General features: G+C 49.9%; 1 protein-coding gene across 2 annotated transcripts; it reads right to left on the bottom strand.

Annotated features, from left to right (window-relative positions):
* Positions 1–287: 287 nt before the first annotated feature.
* On the bottom strand, positions 288–13,687 carry SMTNL1 (smoothelin like 1). 2 transcript variants are annotated; one of them, XM_009008142.5, is made up of 8 exons: positions 13,640–13,687; positions 7,099–8,066; positions 6,720–6,852; positions 6,563–6,614; positions 5,146–5,295; positions 4,845–4,959; positions 4,540–4,691; positions 288–974 (listed from the first exon to the last, which is right to left on the bottom strand). In XM_009008142.5, the coding sequence occupies exons 2-8, from the start codon at positions 8,062–8,064 to the stop codon at positions 830–832; spliced, it is 1,713 nt and encodes a 570-aa protein (XP_009006390.3). In that variant the 5' UTR covers positions 8,065–8,066; positions 13,640–13,687; the 3' UTR covers positions 288–829. The 2 variants fall into 2 exon arrangements, with proteins under 2 accessions (XP_009006390.3, XP_009006391.3); XM_009008143.5 differs by having other exon boundaries at positions 7,135–8,066.
* Between the last annotated feature and the right edge of the window lie 6,021 nt (positions 13,688–19,708).

Below are 19,708 nucleotides of genomic sequence, written 5' to 3'. Positions count from 1 at the left end.
TCGGCCCAGGGGTTTGTAGCTCTTGAGCAATGGAAAAATAAAAACAAGCCAAAGCTTCAGCCAGATGGAGGGATTAACTTAACCCAGAGGAAGAACTTTCTGGTCGCAATTGTAAGCTCCTGGAATACTGCTGGCGTTTCAGAGACCGAATACGGGGTGTCTTTGAGTGAAGAAAATGACCCAGATCCCACTGGTTTCTGGAGAATCTTCTCTAGCTCCTGCCCTGGAGTCCCCCAGCCTGAGAAGTGTAGAAAGGGGGAAGATAACCAGAAGAAGTGCCACCAGAGTCAAAACGCAAGTTCGTTTTTATTTTTGGCCACCGCTTATTGACCACTTGAGTGGCAGGACTGGGCAAAGGTTTTTGCCCATTTCATCATCTCATTTAACTCTCACAACATAACTCTTAATTCATAAGGGTGGAATTCCCATTATTCCCTTTCAGACTGTAAACTGAGGCCCAGAGAGGTTAACCGTATGTCCCAGTGTCACACAGCTTGTTAGTGGTGGGACCCAAGCCATTGTCCTTTCCCAGACACCTTGCACAGTTACTGAGATCTCAGCAGGTGAGGAAACCCCTGTGGCCAGAGTTTATTATCCCAGAGTGCAGAGGTTCCTGGGCCAAGTATGGAGAGAGCACTGAAGGGCCAGACAGGGTTTTACAAAAGCACTTTTTTTTTTTTTTTTTTTTTTTTTACAAAAGCACTTTTAATGCAGTTAAAACCAGCATCACACATCCTTGCCTGAGCCCCTGGCACAGAAGGGAGCCTCCAGGCCACGGCTGGTGAGCTAGGCGCCCTGCCCATCTCTGCCCACAGAGCCAGCCACCTCCTCATTTCTTCTTGGTCTTCACCAGTCCTTTCTGCACGAGGCTGCGGTACAGTTCCTGGATGTAGGTGTAGACACACTTGGAGTCGGGCACGGCCAACCGCACCATGTCATCCACGTCCAGCAGCTGAGCACAGTCAGCCAGTTTCCTAAGGAATGGGGTGAGATGAGGAGCAGAAGGTCAAAGGTGAAGGAAATGGGAGCTAAGGGGATGGGTGCAGGTAGCCCAGCAAGGATGAAGCCCATAGGATGGGCTAGGATGTTGGAGGTGGGAGATCAGCTAAGCCAGCCGTCCCGTTATACAGATGAGATAACCCAGGCCAGGTGCTTTAGCTGTGATACTCCTATAGGTAAATCAGAGGATGTAAACAGGTAATCCCAAGGCCAACATCAGTCAATTCTTCAATAATGAGTTTTAGGCCAGGCACAGTGGCTCACATCTGTAATCTCAGCACGTGGGGAGGCCAAGGCGGAGGATCCCCTGAGCTCAGTAATTCGAGACCAGCCTGGGCAACCTAGTGAGAACTTTTTGGAGAATGGGAGCTTCTAAAAAAAAAAAAAAAAAAAAAAAAAAAAAAAAAATTAAAGACTCAAACCCAGCTGGGACTGATTCCAAAGCCACATTTTCATTGCACTTCTTGTCCTCACATGGGAGCAGGACCCTGTGGTCTCTAGTTCTGCATTAACCCACCACTTTCACATGCATGTGTATCTGTCCTCTGGAACCGGGGAGCTTCTGTTAGGCCAGGTCCCTCAAAAAGAACTTAAAGGGGCTGGACGTGGTGGCTCACACCTTTAATCCCAGCACTTCGGGAGGCCAAGGCAGGTGGATCACCTGAGGTCAGGAGTTCGAAACCAGCCTGGCCAACATGGTGACACCCTGTCTCTACTAAAAATACAAAAATCGGCTGGGCATGGTGGCAAGCGCCTGTCATCCCAGCTACTCAGGAGGCTGAATCAGGGGAATCACTCAAACCCAGGAGGCGGAGGTTGCAGTGAGCTGAGATCACACCACTGGACTCCAGCCTGGGTGACAGAGTGAGACTCTTTCTCAAAAACAAACAAACAGGCAAAAAGATAAAGGACAGGAACCAAATCCCAGCCAGAGTCCTGTCTTGCAGCTGCCGTATCTCCAGGAGCGTCATTCATTCGGTCTCTGTGTATTTATCGGGAGCCTATTATGTGCCGGGTCCTCTTCTAGGCTCTGAGAATTCACCAGTGAATAAAATCAAAACTTCCCCACTCTCGTGGCATGGAAATTCTTGTGGCAGGAGACAGTAATCAGCACACACAGTAGATGGTACATCAGATGGCGAGAGGTGCTAAGGAGGAAAATAAGGCAGGAAGGGAGACAGAACATGTTCCTATGTTGGAGGAGATCTGGCATTTTAATTTATTTTTTAATGGATGTAATTATTTATTTTTGAGATGGAGTCTTGCTCTGTTGCCCAGGTTGGAGTGCAGTGGCATGATCTCAGCTCACTACAACCTCCGCTTCCTGGGTTCAAGCGATTCTCCTGCCTCAGCCTCCCAAGTCACTGGATTACAGGCGTGTACTACCATGCCTAGCTAATTTTTGTACTTTTAGTAGAGATAGGGTTTCACCATGTTGGCCAGGCTTATCTTGAACTCCTGACCTCAGGTGATCTGCCCACCTTGGCCTCCAAAGTGCTGGGATTACAGGCGTGAGCCACCGTGCCCGGCTGTGGTATTTTTTTTAGGGTGTTCAGGGTAGGCCTCTTAAAGAGAGTAAGTCATATGCACATCTGGGGAAAGGAAAGAGCTTGTGCAAAGGACCCGAGGCAGGAGCTTGGTGTTTCAGTAGCTGCTGGCACTTGGCAACAAGTCTTCTTTTTCTGACTTTGCAGCTGCCCTTTGGGGCTCTGTGACACCACAGGCTTTGCTGAGGCCGAAAAGCTGAGCTAATCAGTGTTGGGGCCTCACGCCAAACTCCTGCTTTATCAGATGCTTCCCCTCAAATGTTCTAATAGACTCCTTCCCTCCATCCTCAGCCATCAGAAGAGGAACTGCAGACTCAGAGTGGTTTTGGTGGCTTGGCCAAGGCCAAAGTGAGTGACGCAGCTGAGCCTTAACCTGGGGGCCTGATGCCTCTGGCATCCTCACTCTGGAGCTGGGTCTCAGCAGTCCCTGCCCACCAAAGCCAGCCATAGGTGCTGGCATAGGAGAAACCAGGGCCCAGGTGGAAATCCTCCTTTGGGGCTGAGACTGCCAAAATCCACACCAGACTGGGAGCCGTGGGAAGAAGGACACACACTGGAGGATTTTGGAGAATTGTATAAGCTCCCTGCATCCAATGCAGTGCCCCACAGTTGTGGGTTAGGGTGCTGTCCTTCTGTGTGGCAGAGGCAAAAACCTTCATTCCCATCGAGCCTGGGGAGTGAGTGGGGAAGGGCCCCGCCACTGAGGGCTTTGGCATTGGCCACTCCCTGCCCTCACCCCTGGACTCCATGGGAATCCGAGGAGAGTTGTGGAACGGGCAGTGCGGTATGATGGCTGTGGCAGACACTCTTTCCTCTTCACACTTAATCTTCACAACAAGCCCTGTGAAGTGAGGCTTCCAGAGAGGTTAGGTCAGCTGGAGAGGGTCACAGAGCTAGGGAGGAGGAGACAGGGTTCAAACCCAGGCACCTCAGCTTCTATTCTCCTCCCTCCTTCTTCACACATCTCTACAGCCTCCTGGCCTTTCAGGTGCCTGATGCCTCCTGTCGGCCTGTCATTGCCATCTGATTTCTCCTCCCACCTTCCAGTGGCTCTGCCTGGCTTGGAACCAGAGTCCAAGCAACTGCAGGAGGACAGTGGTTCACACCCTCCAGGCCAGGAGCACTTGGTCAGGGCAGAGCTGTCTGACCTCCTGATATTCTCTTAGAGCTGTAAGTCCAGATGTCCAATTTCCCTTTCATTTTTAAAAATAATAACTTTTTTTTGGAGACAAGGTCTTGCTCTGTTACCCAAGGTGGAGTGTAGCAGCTCAATGACTCAATGAAGCATTGACCTCCCGGGCCCATGTGATCCTCCCACCTCAGCCTTCCTAGTAGCTGGGACCACAGGTACCCACCACCATGCCCAGCTATTTTTTTGATTTTTTGTAGAGATGGGGGGGGGGGTCTCACTATGTTTCCCAGGCTGGTCTTGAACTCCTGGCCTCAAGTGATCCTCCTGGCTTGGCCTCCCAAAGTGCTGGGATTATAGGCGTGAGCCACTGCCCTTGACCCAAACAGAGATTCTTGTCTGTTTCACCCACTGCTGTATCCCCAGGGCCTGAAACAGTGCCTGGCCCTCTAAAAAAAGTGTCTTTTTGACCAGGTACAGTGGCTCACAACTGTAATCCCAACACTTTGGGGGCTAAGGCAAGTGGATCATGAGGTCAGGAGTTCAAGACCAGCCTGACCAACATGGTGCAACCCCATCTCTACTAAAAAAAATTACAAAAATTAGCTAGGCATGGGGTCATGCGCCTGTAATCCCAGCTACTCAGGAGGTTAGGTCAAGAGACTCTCTTGAACCCAGGAGGTGGGGGTTGCAGTCAGCTGAGATTGAGCCACTGCCCTCCAGCCTGGGCGGCAGAGGGAGTGTCTGTTGGATACATTAATGTGTGGCACCAGCATAAATGTAACGGCCCCACTACTCAACCCCGTAAATCCAGTCCTTGCCTAAGCTCCCATCCGGCTCTGCCAGCCCATGGCTGTGGCTTACTCTGCTGTGGAAAAGGCCAGGGTGAAGTTGTGCCGGCGCTTCGTGGGGTCCAGTTCTGCGTAGTCAAATGCGTCAGGGAAGAACTTGTGGATGAGGGCACAGAAGGCCATGCCACTGCTCCAGCTGGAGGAGAAGTTCTGGATGTCCACATGCTACGGCAGGCAGGGCACAGATGGGGCCTCAGTGAGCCTCGGCCAGACGGCCTAGACTTGGCTCCCTTCCCACTCTCCTACCCTTTGGGGTTTGCACCCCTCAGACCCTCCCTGGACCCCGGCCCCACCCATGCAACTCTGTCACATGTCCACCTCGTATTTTCTCGTCATGGCTCGGCACCACTCCAAGAGCATGTTCTTGACACCACCGATGGCTGCCCCGGCTGCCTTAGTGTTCCGGAACAGGGCTGTGGGGCCAGAGGCTGCCCTGTGTGGGGGGAGGGGTGCAAGGCCAAGCCAGAGAACAGGAGGCCATGAAGGGCCCCACTGGGAGAATCCCAGTCCGCAGATGTCCATCCCCCTGCCTTGGCCTGGGCTGTTCCTGAGGTCATCCTCCCACCAACCCTCTGGTACCTACGGGAAAGCCCAGCCCAGCCCCTGGACCATGTCCTACCCGCCAAACTTGTCCATGATGGCTTTGCGGTTCTGTGCCCGCAGCCCCCGGGGCCGAGCAGGGGCTGATACCCTGCGCTCTGGTGCCTTCTTCTCCCCTGACGGAGGGGACTCAGGGGGACTCTGGGGTGCATCGCTGGGTGAAGACTCACTATATGGAGAAGTCCAGAGAAGCGTGAGAGAGGCTGGGACCAGCATTGCAGGACTCAGGGAGGGGGCCGAGGTGCTGGGGGGTGGGCATTGCTGTCTAAAGGGCTGTGTGCAGTTGTGGCACACATTTATTCTCTGCTCAGCACTGGGAGGGCATTGAGAAGGAAGAATGAGTCTGGGTCTAACTTGGGGGAGCATATGCACTGGTGAGGACATGTGGGCGGAGCTAGGACACCTCTGAGGTCTGACCTGAGTTTGGACCCTGGCTTCGCTTCTTCCTACCTGACCTATGTAAGAAGGTGAATGTAAAGCACCCAGCTGTGCCTGCCACGTGCAGTGACTATGCACTGGTTATCTTTCCCTGTGAAAGGGACAAGGAGGCAGATTTTCGCTCCATGTAATGGGAGGTTCTTCTAATGACAAGTTGCGCAATGGCAAGCACAAGCCTATGATTTTATCCAGCACCTGCCATGGACCACGCACTGGGCTAAAGAGCTTTGCACTTGTTACTCACTGAAGCCTCCCAGTAATCCTATGAGGGGGATACAGTTGCTACTCCTACTTCACAGATGAGAAGAGGTTCAGTGACATGGCCAAGGTCACACAGCTGATACCTGGCAGAACCACTGGCTTTCCCATCATGCTTTTATAGACAACCGGCACCATGGAAACATGATCAGTTGAAAGATAAGGAGCTCCTGTGAAGGGTTAGGGATGCTGAAGCACAGACTTCAGCCACAGCATGGGAAGTGGACCAGGTATCCATCCAGCTCCTTTCCGCCTCTGGGGTTTTTGTTTTTTTTTTTTTTGAAATGGAGTCTTGCTCTGTCACCCAGGCTGGAGTGCAATGGCACGGTCTCAGCTCACTGCAACCTCTGCCTCCTGGGTTCAAGTGATTCTCCTGCCTCAGCCTCCCAAGTAGCTGGGATTATAGGCACACACCACCGTGCCTGGCTAATTTTTGTATTTTTGGTAGAGTCGGGGTTTCATCATGTTGGCCAGGCTGGTCTCAAACTGCTGACCTCAGGTGATCCGCCCACCTCAGCCTCCCAAAGTGCTGGGGTTACTGATGTGAGTCCCTGCGCCCAGCCATGCCTTTGGCTTCTTTGGTTTCCTGGGCTCTGCCTGGAATAGGACGCTGAATGCCAGGAATCCTGGAATATCTTGAAATCAGGTGCTGGGGGAGACCCAGACTGAAGTGATGGTGGATGCTGAGCGGAGCAGGAGGTAGGGGGAGTGGGAGCTGGAGCCCCAGAGTTTGACATTACCTGGCTGAAGGACTGGTCTCTCCAGAAGCTACGAAGTCTGGACCCAACCCATCTGGAGGAAAGGGAAAGGAGGGAGGGAAGCTGGGGCTATCCAGGACATGCTCCTCCCGCCCCTCCCCCAGGTGGCCCCTGCAGCATTCCGTGGGCTCTCACTCACCTGTGCTGAGGGCATGCCCCTCCCCCGTGGGGCTCTCAGGCCACTCCTCAGGGGAGCTGGGAGTTACCCCTGCCCCTTCCTCAGGCTCTATTTCCACGTCCTGCTCCTGCTCTTTGCTGGGACTGCCTGGCTCCTGGAATGAGCATGATCTGCGTGGGCTCATGGTCACACGGCACCTGCCCTGGCTTTATGAGGACTCAGAAAGATCTGAAAGGCAGCCTGGGATTACAGTGCTACACCCCTCGCCCCCCTCTCCCACCCCGGGCTCTGGAAATCAGGGGGAGGAAGCCTGGACTTTCCAGACTGACTGAAGCAGAGGGGGCTTGCTTCCAGAGCAGGAGACGCCACAGCCTCCTTGCCCTGTTCCTGCCTCACTCACGGCTGCTTCAGCCTCCATTGTGGCATCATCCTCCACCTTTGCATCAGCCTCCGCCTTTGCATCAGCCTCCTCTTTTGCATCAGCCTCCTCTTTTGCATCAGCCTCCGCCTTTGCATCAGCCTCCGCCTTTGCATCAGCCTCCTCTTTTGCATCAGCCTCTGCCTTTGCATCAGCCTCCTCTTTTGCATCAGTCTCCGCCTTTGCATCAGCCTCCTCTTTTGCATCAGCCTCCACCTTTGCATCGGCCTCTGCCTTTGTATCAGCCTCCTCTTTTGCATCGTGTTTGGCCTCCTCTTTCCCACTGGGCTCCTTGGGTCCAGCCTTAGCCTCATCCTCCACCACGGCCGCCTTCTGCAGTTCCACCCTGGCCTCTTTGTCTGCAGCCTCCTCCTTAGGTTCAGTGCTGCGCTCCTCCCTCTGGCCTCTCTCCTCCCGAGAGGCTGTCTTGGCCTCCTCCTCCCCAACAATCGCCTTAGGTTCAGGCTTGTCTCTGTCATTGGCATCGGCTTTCTCCTTAGATTCTGGCCTGGCCTCTTTCTCCTCAGCCTTTTGCTTCTTGGAGGAAGCCAGTGTGCTCTCCTCCTTTTCCTCAGCCTCCTTGGGTTCAGATTTGGTCTCTTCTTTCCTGCCAGTCATCTCCTGAGAAGTTGTGGTGGCCTCTTCCTTCTCACCATCCTCCTTTTTAAGTTCAGCCTCAGCGTCCTCTTTCCCACCAGCCTCCCTCCGAGATTCCACCTTGACCTTATCTAATCCATTCGCTTCCCCCTGGAGTTCTGCTGACGTGCCATCCTCGGCTGGTGCATTTTCCTGCTTTCCTGCCTTGGCGGGAGGCCCCTCATGGATGACCTTTCCAGCTGTGCCTTTCATCTCCTCTGCCAGGTCTCTGCCTCCTGACATCTCAGGGTTGTCTGCACCTGGGGAGACGATGGTCCCATCCTCAGAGGGCTTCTCTTCCTTCTGCTCCATCTCTGGAAAGAAGACAAGCAAACCCACTCATTCCCCATCTCAGGATGAGGTGAAGACCCCATCCTCAGAGAGCTCTGGCCTGGGAGTCAGGAGGTCCATGGTTCAATCTTGGCTCCTACTTGGACATGGGACCCAAGCAGGAAGGAGAGAGAACTGCTTCCCTAAAGCTGGGTTGGTTGGGCGACATTGACATGATATTGGATGGTGTTTACCCCACAACCCTCTATAGGTTCTGGCTTCGGCTTTAAAGAACATTGAATCACATAATGCCTTTTCAGTCATGTTGCCTCTTTTTGATTAACCCAGTGAAGTGGTCACAATGTTATTGTATTATTTATTTATTATTTTGAGACAAGGTCTTGCTCTGTTGCCCAGGCTGGAGTGCAGTGGCACAATCTAGGCTCACTGCAATCTCTGCCTCCTGGGGTCAAGTGTTCCTCCAACCTCAGCCTCCTGAGTAGCTGAGACTACAGGTGCTCACCACCACACCTGGCTAATTTTTGTATTTTTTGGAGAGACGGGGTTTTGCCATGTTGCCCAGGCTGGTCTCGAACTCCTGAGCTCAAGCGATCTGCCAGCCTCAGCCTCCCAAAGTGTGCTGGGATTACAGGTGTGAGCAGTCCCTGGTCACAATTTTATACTGGCATCCTAGAACACCTACGTTACAATTGTTACTTTCCCCTGAGAGCCTAGGCAAGCAGAAGTATCTAGATGGAATTGATTGACACTGGTTTCCATTGTATCTATTTTTACAGTTACTTTCTATTTCTGGCAAATGATATTAAGTTTCTATTTCTAACAGTGATACAGTGTCTTTTAAAAATACATTTACTGAATTTAAAAATAAGTTGATTCAAAGGAAGTCATTTAGGAAACTGGAATATAGGTGGTGCAGATATAGCAAAATCATAGAGGTGGTGTATAAAAACGGCAGAAATTTGGGAGCCCCTGGGCCAGCTGGTGTCTGGAGCTTTGCCAGCTCTGCCAGCCTGTGGTTCTTGGAAAAGGTGGGCCTGGGCAAGGAAGCGTTTCCTTGAGTGAAGAATAGAACCATACTCTCCCTGGCATCTGCTGGGCAATCTGACCCTCTGACTGTTCCCTGAGAGCATGGGAGAGATTATGACACCTTAACTTGGAGTTTCCTATTTAAGTACTGTATATACTGGAGGATCTACAAAAACAGGTGTGTGGGGGCACCGGGTTAGCGCCTTCATCCCCCTGGCATTCTTGGGGGTGTAGTTACAAAGAAAACAATCCCCAAATAGGGCTCAGGGCATGACTCAGGCAGTAAGAAAAGTGGACACTCGTGTCACGCACTAAAAATACCGCCTGCCCTTGGCAGTACCATCTTTCTCAGTGATAGTATCGAGGGCATCTGGGTAATTGGGCAGAGGACAGGAGGCAGGAAGACAGGAGCAGGGCTCTGCTCCGACCACCCACTCAGGTCTTACCCAGAGTCCTGGGGTTTCTTAATTCGATGCCTTCACCATCCCCTAAAAGTAGGCTGGGATTTATCAAGATGCTCGCACTGTCCTCCGATTCCCTCTAGAGCCCTTTCCTGGTTCAGTGGCTCTAGCAATGCCTTAAAGTAAGAGGGAAGCTGAGCCCGGGAGATGGACACACATCAGCAGAGATGCCGGGGAGCCAGGGAGTTGTGGGGCTGGCTGTGACCTGCATCTTCCAGTCCCCACTGAGACCTGAGCAAGTCCTTTGCCCTCTCTGGGTCTCAGTGTCCACTGGCAGTGATGGTGTTCGTCTGGGTCAGGTTCTCCACACTGTGTTCTGTGGAAAACTAGGGTCTCCCATGACACGAAACGGGTTTCCTGTGGGGTTGGGAGGAAGAATCTTCTCTGGCTAAGGTTGATCTTTTTTTCTGAGATGAAGTCTTGCTCTGTCCCTCAGGATAGAGTGCAGTGACACGAGCTCAGTTCACTGCAACCTCCACCTCCTGGGTCCAAGCGATTCTCCTCCTCAGCCTCCCAAGTAGCTGGGATTACAGGAGGATGCCACCATATCTAGCTAATTTGTGTGTGTGTGTGTGTGTGTGTGTATGTGTGTGTGTGTGTGTATATATATATATATATATATATTTTTTTTTTTTTTTTTTTAGTAGAGATGGGGTTTTACCATGTTGGCCAGGCTAGTCTTGAACTCCTGACCTCAGGTGATCTGCCCACCTCAGCCTCCCAAAGTGCTGGGATTACAGGTGTGAGCCATCACTCCTGGCCTTTTTTTTTTTTTTCTTTTGAGACAGAGTCTCACCCTTGCCAGGCTGCAGTGCAATCTTGGCTCAATGCAACCTCCAATTCCCTGTTTCAAGCGATTCTCCTGCCTCAGCCTCCTGAATAGCTGGGATTACAGGCATGCGCTACCACACCCAGCTAATTTTTGTATTTTTAGTAGAGATGAGTTTTCACCATGTTGGCCAGGATGGTCTCAATCTTCTGGCCTCGTGATCTGCCCGCCTCAGCCTCCCAAAGTACTGGGATTACAGGTGTCAGTCACTGCGCCTGGCCAAAAAAGTCTACTCTTTACCCTCTTAGAGATATAAAATTTCAGCCAGGTGCAGTGACTCACGCCTGTAATTTAGCATTTTGGGAAGCCAAGGTAGGAGGATTGCTTGAGTTCAAGACCAGCCTGGGCACATAATGAAATTGTCTCTACAGTAAAGAAAAGAAAATTAAAAAAAGAAACGGATATACAACTTCAACAGCATTTAAGTAGATTTTAGATACCAGATAGTTAAGAAACCGTAACTTCGCTTAAACTTCATTTAACTCACTTTTCTCCAAACCTATTTGACCATGAGTTTTCTTTTTCTGCTTTTTTTTTCTTTGTTTTTCCTGAGGAGCACCCACCACTCTCTTAAGCAGCACCGTGTTCAGCAGAAGAAAGCATGGCAAATGCTGGATTAACATGACCCCTTCCCCTCCTGCTCTCCGCTCTTGTTTGGAAGATGACATGGACTAGTGGTGAAAAGCGTTGATTCTGGTGTCTTCCTCTGATAGGATCCCTGCTCCCATGAGTTTCTAATTGTGTAACGTTGAGCAACCTTTCTGTCCTCTCTGTGTTTCGATTTCAGCAGTTAACAATAGGTCCTATCCCATAGGGATGGTGCAGGATTAAGGAAGCCCTTGCTTAGAAAATATTTGGAGCCAGATGTGGTGGTCCATGCCTGCGGTCCCAACTACTTGGGAGGTTGAGGCAGGAGGTCAAGCCTGCAGTGCACTATAAAGGTTGCCTATGAATAGTCACTATACTCCAGCCTGGGCAACAAAGTGAGACCCCATTTCTTAAAAAAAAAAAAAACCAAAAAATGAAACAGGATTCAGAAGCATGCTTTGCATGAATGAGTACTCAGCACTCATCAGCTCGCATGGTGTGGATTGGTTATGCCCAGCCCTGTGCCAGAGCAAGATCCTGACGGAGCCTCGAGGGCCTTTATCAGTGAGACAAGACAGAGAGAACTGAATGCCAGTGAGATGATAACAAGCCCTTTTTATACCTCAAAGTGTGACACTATTTGGCTAAGACATAGCTGAGTGCTCCAGTCATCTTTTCTTTTTAAGAGACAGGGTCTCATTCTGTTGCCCAGGCTGGAGTGCAGTGGTTCAATCATAGCTCACTGTGACCTCCACCTCCTGGACTCAAGTGATCCTCCCACCTCAGCCTCCCAAGGAGCTGTGACCCTAGGTGTGAGCCACCACACCTGGCTAGTTTTTTGCTTTTTATTTTTTTATAGAGATGGGGTCTTACTATGTTTCCCAGGCTGGTCTCAAACTCTGGGCCTCAAGTGATCCTCCTGCCTTGGCCTCCTGAAGTGCTGGGTTTATTTATAGCCAGGAGCCACCGAGGCTGGCCACTCTTTCCTTCTGTCTACATGCTATATACCTAGGGTGGTGGAGGGGAAGGGTAGATGTACGTACACACACGCGCGTGCACACACACACACATGCATACACATCCCTCGGCTATCCTGCACGTTCATCACCTCAGCTTTCCACCCTCCAGGCTTGTCATAAATAGGAAAGGAGTGAAGATACTCAGAAATGCTGAGAAACCGGGATGCCACCCCTACCCCCAGCATTCACAGCCCTACAGCAGTTGACAGCTTAAGCTGCGGGGCCCTGCTTTCTCTCAATGGTTTCCAGCTCTGACCCTTCACAATTGGTTATTGGCCCCATTAGGGAGCCAGTAGGAATCTGAGGCTCAGGGAGTTGACATCCCTTGACAAAAGTCACAGGACAAATAGCCTAGCCCTATCTAGAATCCAAGAGTCCCGACTCCCCCTCTACAACTCACACCAAATACATGCTCCCACAAGCCCCTCGGCCCAGTGTCCCTCCAAAGGCCCCGGCCCAGAGTGCGGGCACCCCACGAGTTGAAAAGGGCAGTCAGATTCAGCTGAGGAGTTCCTCTCTCTTTCTTCTGGGTGCACAGTAGGTCCTTCATGAACGTTTCTCCACCCCCACCTTCCTTTCTTACTCTCTCCTTTCCTTCCTCCTTCCTTCCCCAGGAAGCCTTCAGACTATCCCTGTTAATGTGTCCAAAGCAGCACTGCAGATAACTCCCCTCCCTCTCTCTTCCTGTTTCTTTTTTTTGAGACAGAGTTTCACTCTTTTTGCCCAGGCTGGAGTGCAATGGCGTGATCTCAGCTCACTGCAACCTCCACCTCCCGGGTTCAAGTGATTCTCCTGCCTCAGTCTCCCTAGTAGTTGTGATTACAGGCATGTGCCATCACGCCCGACTAATTTTGTATTTTCAGTAGTGACGGGGTTTCATCATGTTGGCCAGGCTGGTTTCGAACTCCTGACCTCAGATGATCCTCCTGCCTCGGCCTCCCAAAGTGCTGGGATTACAGGCATGAGCCACCGTGCCTGGCCTTTTCTTGCTTCTTCTGGTAGCCCAGGATGAAAGGGACATGGGAGCTCAAGTTCCAAACCCTTAGAAGTATAAATGCTGGATGTTCTGTGATGCATCCTCCACCCACTGCAGCCTCATCTCTCATTCATTTGTCCTAAGGCTTCCACCTTCACCCAGCCAGAGGTCCTCCCTTGGAGAGGCTGATCTCAGGGGTGTCCAATCTTTTAGCTTCCCTATGCCATTCTGGTAGAAGTAGAATTGTCTTGGGCCACATGTAAAATATATTAACACTAGCTGATGAGCTAAAACAAAAATTGCAAAAAGAAAAAAATCTCATAATGTTTTAAGAAAGTTTATGAATTCATGTCGGGCCACATTCAAAGCCATCCTGGGCCACAGGCGGCCTGTGGGCTGGACAGGCTTGGCTTAGACAGTCTGTCCCAACCCAGCTTGACTCTCAAGACTCCCAAGGTCCCCTCCCCTGCTCTGAGGCCTCCTCATGGATGGTCACCTGCAGGCTGCTCTGTAGGTGATCTCAAGGTTGCCCAGCTCCCCAGGGTTGAGAATCCTGGCATCTAACGAGAGTAGACATCGCGGTGGAGAGAATTAGAAAGGAGCCTAGATTTCTCCAACTGGGGGGCCCTTGGAAGGTGGGAGGGAGAATTGGCAGATGGAGAGGGACCCTTAGAAAGGAGCCCAGGGCTTCTCCTACCTGTGGGGCTTCTGCCTGTGGCTCGGGAGCTGTCTCTTTCCTCCAGCTGAGCAGCCTCACTCCAGGCTGCCTTTAAGCCCCAGTGGCCTCTAGCCCCCAGCTCTTTGGTCCCGCCTCCCCTCTTCCTCTCCCTCTTCCACCCCACCCCACCCCCACTTCAAGTGGCTTGGGCTGCCTGAAGAGCATTGTTTACTGCCCTGTTGGTACAACACTTTCCCCTAGACTGGGAGGCTCGGATTTCCCATGGAAGATCTGACAGGTGGCACCTTTCAATCACGGCATGTCCCTCCCGCCCTGAGCCTGGCAGCATCCGTCCCGTGGTCACCTTTCTTCCCAATGGACTCTCCTAACCCTAGAGACCTTAACAGCTGTCTTCAGGACCCACGTGTAGCATGACCCTGGCCTCCGCTGCTCATCCAGAGCCCAGGCGAGGCCTCCCGGGTTCCTTCACACTCACACCGCCAGGTTCCTTACATAGGCCCTTTCCCTCGTCCTGAGACAAAAGCAGCTGCTTAAGGCTGGGCTAAGGAGGGGCTGAATGGGGCAGCTGCCGACACAGGGATGTGTCTCAGGGCTCACAATGGACGGAGAGATTTGGAGGAGGAGGGGCAGAGAGGGCAAAAGTGATGGGGCAAGCTGACGGGTCACTAGATGGAGTCTGGAAAACACAAAACTCCTGAGTTCTATTCTGAGCTGAAGTGGCAGGTACACAGTAGGCCCTGAACACATTTTTATACTGAACTGACATTTTGCAAAGAAAATACAAAACAAGCCCGGGCGCAATGGCTCGTGCCTATAATCCTAGCACTTTGGGAGTCCGAGGTGGGTGGATGACTTGAGGCCAGGAGTTCGAGACCAGCCTGGCCAACACAGTGAAACCCTGTCTCTCCTAAAAATATAAAAATTAGCTGGGAGTGGTGGCACACACCTGTAATCCCAGCTACTCAGGAGGCTGAGGCAGAAGAATCACTTGAACCCGGATGGAGGAGGTCACGGTGAGCTGAGATTGTGCCAGTGTACTCCAGCCAGGGCAACAGAACAAGACTCCTTCTCAATAAACAAAACAAATCAAAACAAAAAACCAGGCCTTCACTTTCTGTGTGTTTTATGATCTAAGAAAGCCACTGCTTTTGGAGATTGGGTACAGGGGATACTCTTACTACTACGAAGCTTGGGACCCCCCAATCCTCCTCCCCGACTCCCCACCACTAGGCCACACTGGCCTCCTTTCTATTCCTTAAATAAATCTATCCCTTTTCAGACTCAGGACTAGTTTTTCCTTCTACTCTGCAAGACTGGCTCCCTCTCATTCTTCTGGACTCAGCTCAAATTTCATTCCCTCAAGAGGTCTCCCATGACCTTCAATTCCTCTCCATCATTTCAGCTGTTTTTATTGTTCTCATCATACTAAATCTAAAATTACTTTATTCTTTTCCTTATAACCTGTCTGGCTCATATTAGGTGCTTGATCAATACATACTGATGTATTGATCAGTACATTAATTAGTTCAACACATAATGAACTAATTAATTAACAGACATATGTGACAGGATGGCCGGGTGCGGTGGCTCACACCTGTAATCCCAGCACTTTGGGAGGCCAAGGAGGGTGGATCACAAGGTCAGGAGTTCAAGACCAGCCTGGTCAAGATAGTGAAACCCCATCTCTACTAAAAATACAAAAATTAGCCAGGCATGCTGGCGGGTTCCTGTAATCCCAGCTACTCAGGAGGCTGAGGTAGAGAATCTCTTGAACTCAGGAGGTGGAGGTTGCAGTGAGCGGAGATCAAGCTACCGCACTCCAGCCTGGGCAACAGAGCAAGACTTCGTCTCAAAAAAAAAAAAGAAAGAAAAGAAAAGTATGTGATAGGAACTTGGAGGCCTTGTGTGGGATGATCTAAAAGAGAGATCTTTTTGTGCATCCAGGTTTGGGTACTAGTGATCGAACAGTCCAATATTAATGGTTGCTGGCTGCTTCTAGTAATACTCAAAATCCGGCTGGGATTATAGGCATGAACCACCATGCCTGGCCTATTTTTCTTTTCAATATCTAATGACAGCAGGGCAAGATAAATGAATTTAAACAAAAAAGAGCCCAGCAAGCCAGAGAGAGATGTGGAAGAACTCGCCAATCTGGGGCAGGTGCACTGTGGATGGGTGCTGTTTTGAGAGTAAAGTGAAGGGGAAGCATGGAGAGAACTGGGGAGAGCAGCCAGGAGACAAACTCAGTGGCCCTGGTGCACGACGGTGGTGGCTTGGACCAGTGTCAGCCGTGGAAGTGAGAAGAAGTGGTGGGAAGCAATGAGAGTGCAGACAGTGAAACAGGGAAACTGCAGGCAGTGATAAAGCCAGGGCCAGCTTTTTCTTCAAGTGAATAGGATGACGTAAGCCATTCCATCACAAGGGAGGTCACAGGAAGCCTCTGTTTTTGTATTCTCTGCACCTCTCATGAGTGGTCAGGGCCAACTTGAAGTGAATCTAGGTGAAAACTCTGCATCTCTTCTTCTGGGGCTGGGTCCCATCTGAGAGGGCAATACGGACCCAAGATGAATGAAAAATATACAACTCACCTTTGTGAAATTGGGAAGAGGTAGAATTCAGGGTAGACGGAGGAGCCGGAGTTGCAGCATGGTGTTGAGAGATCCGCAGTTTTGGATGACATATCTGGAGGTCTAAGGATATCTTCAAAGTCTAAGGCTAAGTTGTCTTCTACAAGAAGGAGGTCAGGCCAGGTGCACTGGCTCACGTCTGTGATCCCAGCACTTTGGGAGGCTGAGGCGGACAGATCACCTGAGGTCGGGAGTTCGAGACCAGCCTGACCAACATGGAGAAACCCTGTCTCTACTAAAAATACAAAATTAGCTGGGTGTGGTGGCGCATGCCTGTAATCCCAGCTACTTGGAAGGCTGAGGCAGAAGATCGCTTGATGTTCTTTAGGGAAAACTGAGGAAATACAGTAAAAAAAAAAAAAAAAGAAAGAAGATCGCTTGAACCTGGGAGGCAGAGGTTGCGGCGAGCTGAGATCACATCACTGCTCTCCAGCCTGGGCAATAAGAGCAAAACTCCATCTCAAGAAAAAATAAAACAAAAAGCAGCAACTCACTGGGACCATGAGAGATTCCTACCTGTAGGTCCCCACATAGAGGAAAGACACAATCGCATAGTAAATAACTATAAAAATAACAATAGCATTACCATCAGTAAGACAATGGTTGTCCAGAGGCTGAACAGTTGGGGAAATGGGGAGTTGCTCTTCAATGGGTATAAAATTTCAGTTACACAAGATGAATGAGTTCTAGAGATCTGTGTACAAAATGGTACATATAGTTAAAAATACTGTATTATGCACTTAAACATTTGTTGGCCGTGCACTGAGGCTCACGCCTGTAACCCCAGCACTTTGGGAGACCGAGGCAGGTAGATCATAAGGTCAGGAGATTGAGACCATCCTGGCTAACATGGTGAAGCCCCGTCTCTACTAAAAATACAAAAATTAGCTGGGCATGGTGGTGTGCGCCTGTAGTCCCACCTACTCAGGAGGCTGAGGCAAGAGAATCTCTTGAATCCAGAAGGAAGAGGTTGCAGTGAGCCGAGACTGTGCCACTACACTCCAGCCTGGCGAGAGAGTGAGACTCCGTCTCAAAATAGAAGTGTTAGGCAGGGCCCAGTGTGGTGATGCCTGTAATGCCAGTGCTTTGGGAGACCAAGGCAGGAGGATTGCTTGAGGCCAGGAGCTTGAAACGAGCCTGGACAACATAGCAAGATCCTGTTTCCACAAAAAAATTTAAAAACCAGACAGGCATGGTGGCTTGTGCCCGTAGCCCTAGCTATTCAGGAGGCTGAGATGGGAGGATTGCTTGAGCCCAGGAGTTTAAGGTAACGGTGAGCTATGACTAGGCCTCTGCACTCCAGCCTGAGTGACAGAGTGAGACCCTGTCTCAATAAATAAATAAATAAATAAAAAGGATTTCTCTGTTAGAAATAAAAATGGACGAAGAAAATATGGACAAAGGTTAACAATTGCTAAGTTCTGGTGATGAATATATGGAAGCTCAATGTCCTGTTCTCTCTGCTTTTCCATATGTCTTAAATATTCCAGCTTGGCATGGAATGACTCATGCCTATAATCCCAACACTTTGGGAAGCCGAGACAGGAGTATTGTTTGAGCCCAGGAGTTTGAGACCAGCCTGGGAAACATAATGTTGACTGTATTTTCTTTTTTTTATTCTTTTCTTTTCTTTTTTTTTTTTGAGTCAGAGTTTCACTCTTGCTGCCCAGGCTGGAGTGCAGTGGCGTGATGTTGGCTCACTGCAACCTCTGTCTCCCAGGTTCAAGCGATTCTACTGCCTTAGCCTCCTGAGTAGCTGAGATTAAAGGTGCCCGCCATCATACCTGACTAATTTTTTTTTTATTTTTAGTAGAGATGGGGTATCACCATGTTGGCCAGGCTGGTCTTGAACTCCTGACCTCAGATGATCCACCCGCCTCAGCCTCCCAAAGTGCTGGGATTACACTTGTGAGCCACCGCACCTGGCCAATGTTTACTATATTTTCAAAAGCAAAACCCAAGGCAAGATACGTCTATCTGTACAAGAGTATGACAGCAGCATTTTTGCATAATAGGCAAAAACTGGAAACAATCCAAACATCCATCAACAGGAGAATGGATAAACGAATTGTGGCATATTCATACAGTCAAACACTAGACAGCAATAAAACAGAAGAAATAACAGATACACACAACAAAGTGGAAGAAATCTTACAGGTAAATTGAGCTAAAGAACTCAGGCACAGGCCGGTGGGGTGGCTCACACCTGTAATCCCAGCACTTTGGGAAGCTGAGGCGGGTGGATCATGAGGAGGTCAAGAGATCGAGACTATCCTGGCTAACATGGTGAAACCCCGTCTCTACTAAAAATACAAAAGTTAGCTGGGAGTGGTGGCACACCCCTGTCATCCCAGCTACTCAGGAGGCTGAGGCAGGAGAATCGCTTGAACTGGGCAGGTGGGGGTTGCAGTGAGCCGAGATCGTGCCAGTGCACTCCAGCCTGACAACAGTGAGACTCCATCTCAAATAAATAAATAAATAAGAAGTCAGGCACAAAATAGAAAATAATGTATAATTCCATTTACCTTAAGTTCAAGAACAGGGAAAACTAATTGATGGTGATACAGGTCAGAATAGTGGTTAACTTCGAGAGGGAGTATTGATGGGGAAGGAACACTAGATAACTTTTTGGGGTACAGGAAGCATATCCTGATCTGTGTGGTGGTTATATGAATGTATATATATATATAAGCTTTAGAGTTGTGTATTTTATGCACTTCATGAATGTTATACCTCAATCTTAAAAAATCGGGGCACAAGGTTTGACAAAGATGAGTCTTCAGAGCAGTAGGAAGGTCAGCTGTTTAAAATCAGGATGGTCCTGGACAATTAGAGAAGCATGTGACGACCATACATATAAAATGTCTAGCCCACCTTTTCCAATGGGCAATGTACCCTTGAGTCATTAATTTACATCTTGTAAATTTATTTTACTAGGAAATTGTGTGACAAATCAAGGGACTGAGTGTTGTTTCCTTCTTTTTAGTGGGCAATGAGCGAATGGTGCAGTTTGAGGAATACATTAAGTCTTGAAAGATGAGAAGTTCACCAGTACCCTCCTTCTGCCTCACCCAAGATTAGTCCTGGTGGCAGCCTAAATTGCGTTTATTAATCTTTTTATGGCTCAGGGCCTCTCACTGTTGAAGAAAACGTATTTCACACGTCTCCTCTTTCTGTAAGCAGGAACCGTATCTCGCTTATCTTTGCAACCCAGACAGTGTTAGTGTGATCTACACACAGCAGTAATCGCACAACGTCCTATGGAGCACTGCTTCTCAAATTTGGCTGTACAAACGAATCACCTGGGGAATTTTAAATTGTACTGATACCTGGGTCCTACTCGCAGAGATTCTGATTTAATTGAAATGAGGCGAGTCGTGGGCACTGGGATTTTTAAAAGCGTTCCAGGTGATTTTAACGCGAAACAAAAACTGAGAACCGCTGTTGGGGGTGTTCTTCC

This window comes from Callithrix jacchus, chromosome 10, assembly GCF_049354715.1.
Source record: "Callithrix jacchus isolate 240 chromosome 10, calJac240_pri, whole genome shotgun sequence".
Lineage (NCBI taxonomy): Eukaryota > Metazoa > Chordata > Mammalia > Primates > Cebidae > Callithrix > Callithrix jacchus.
This window is presented reverse-complemented; position numbering and strand designations above follow the sequence as displayed.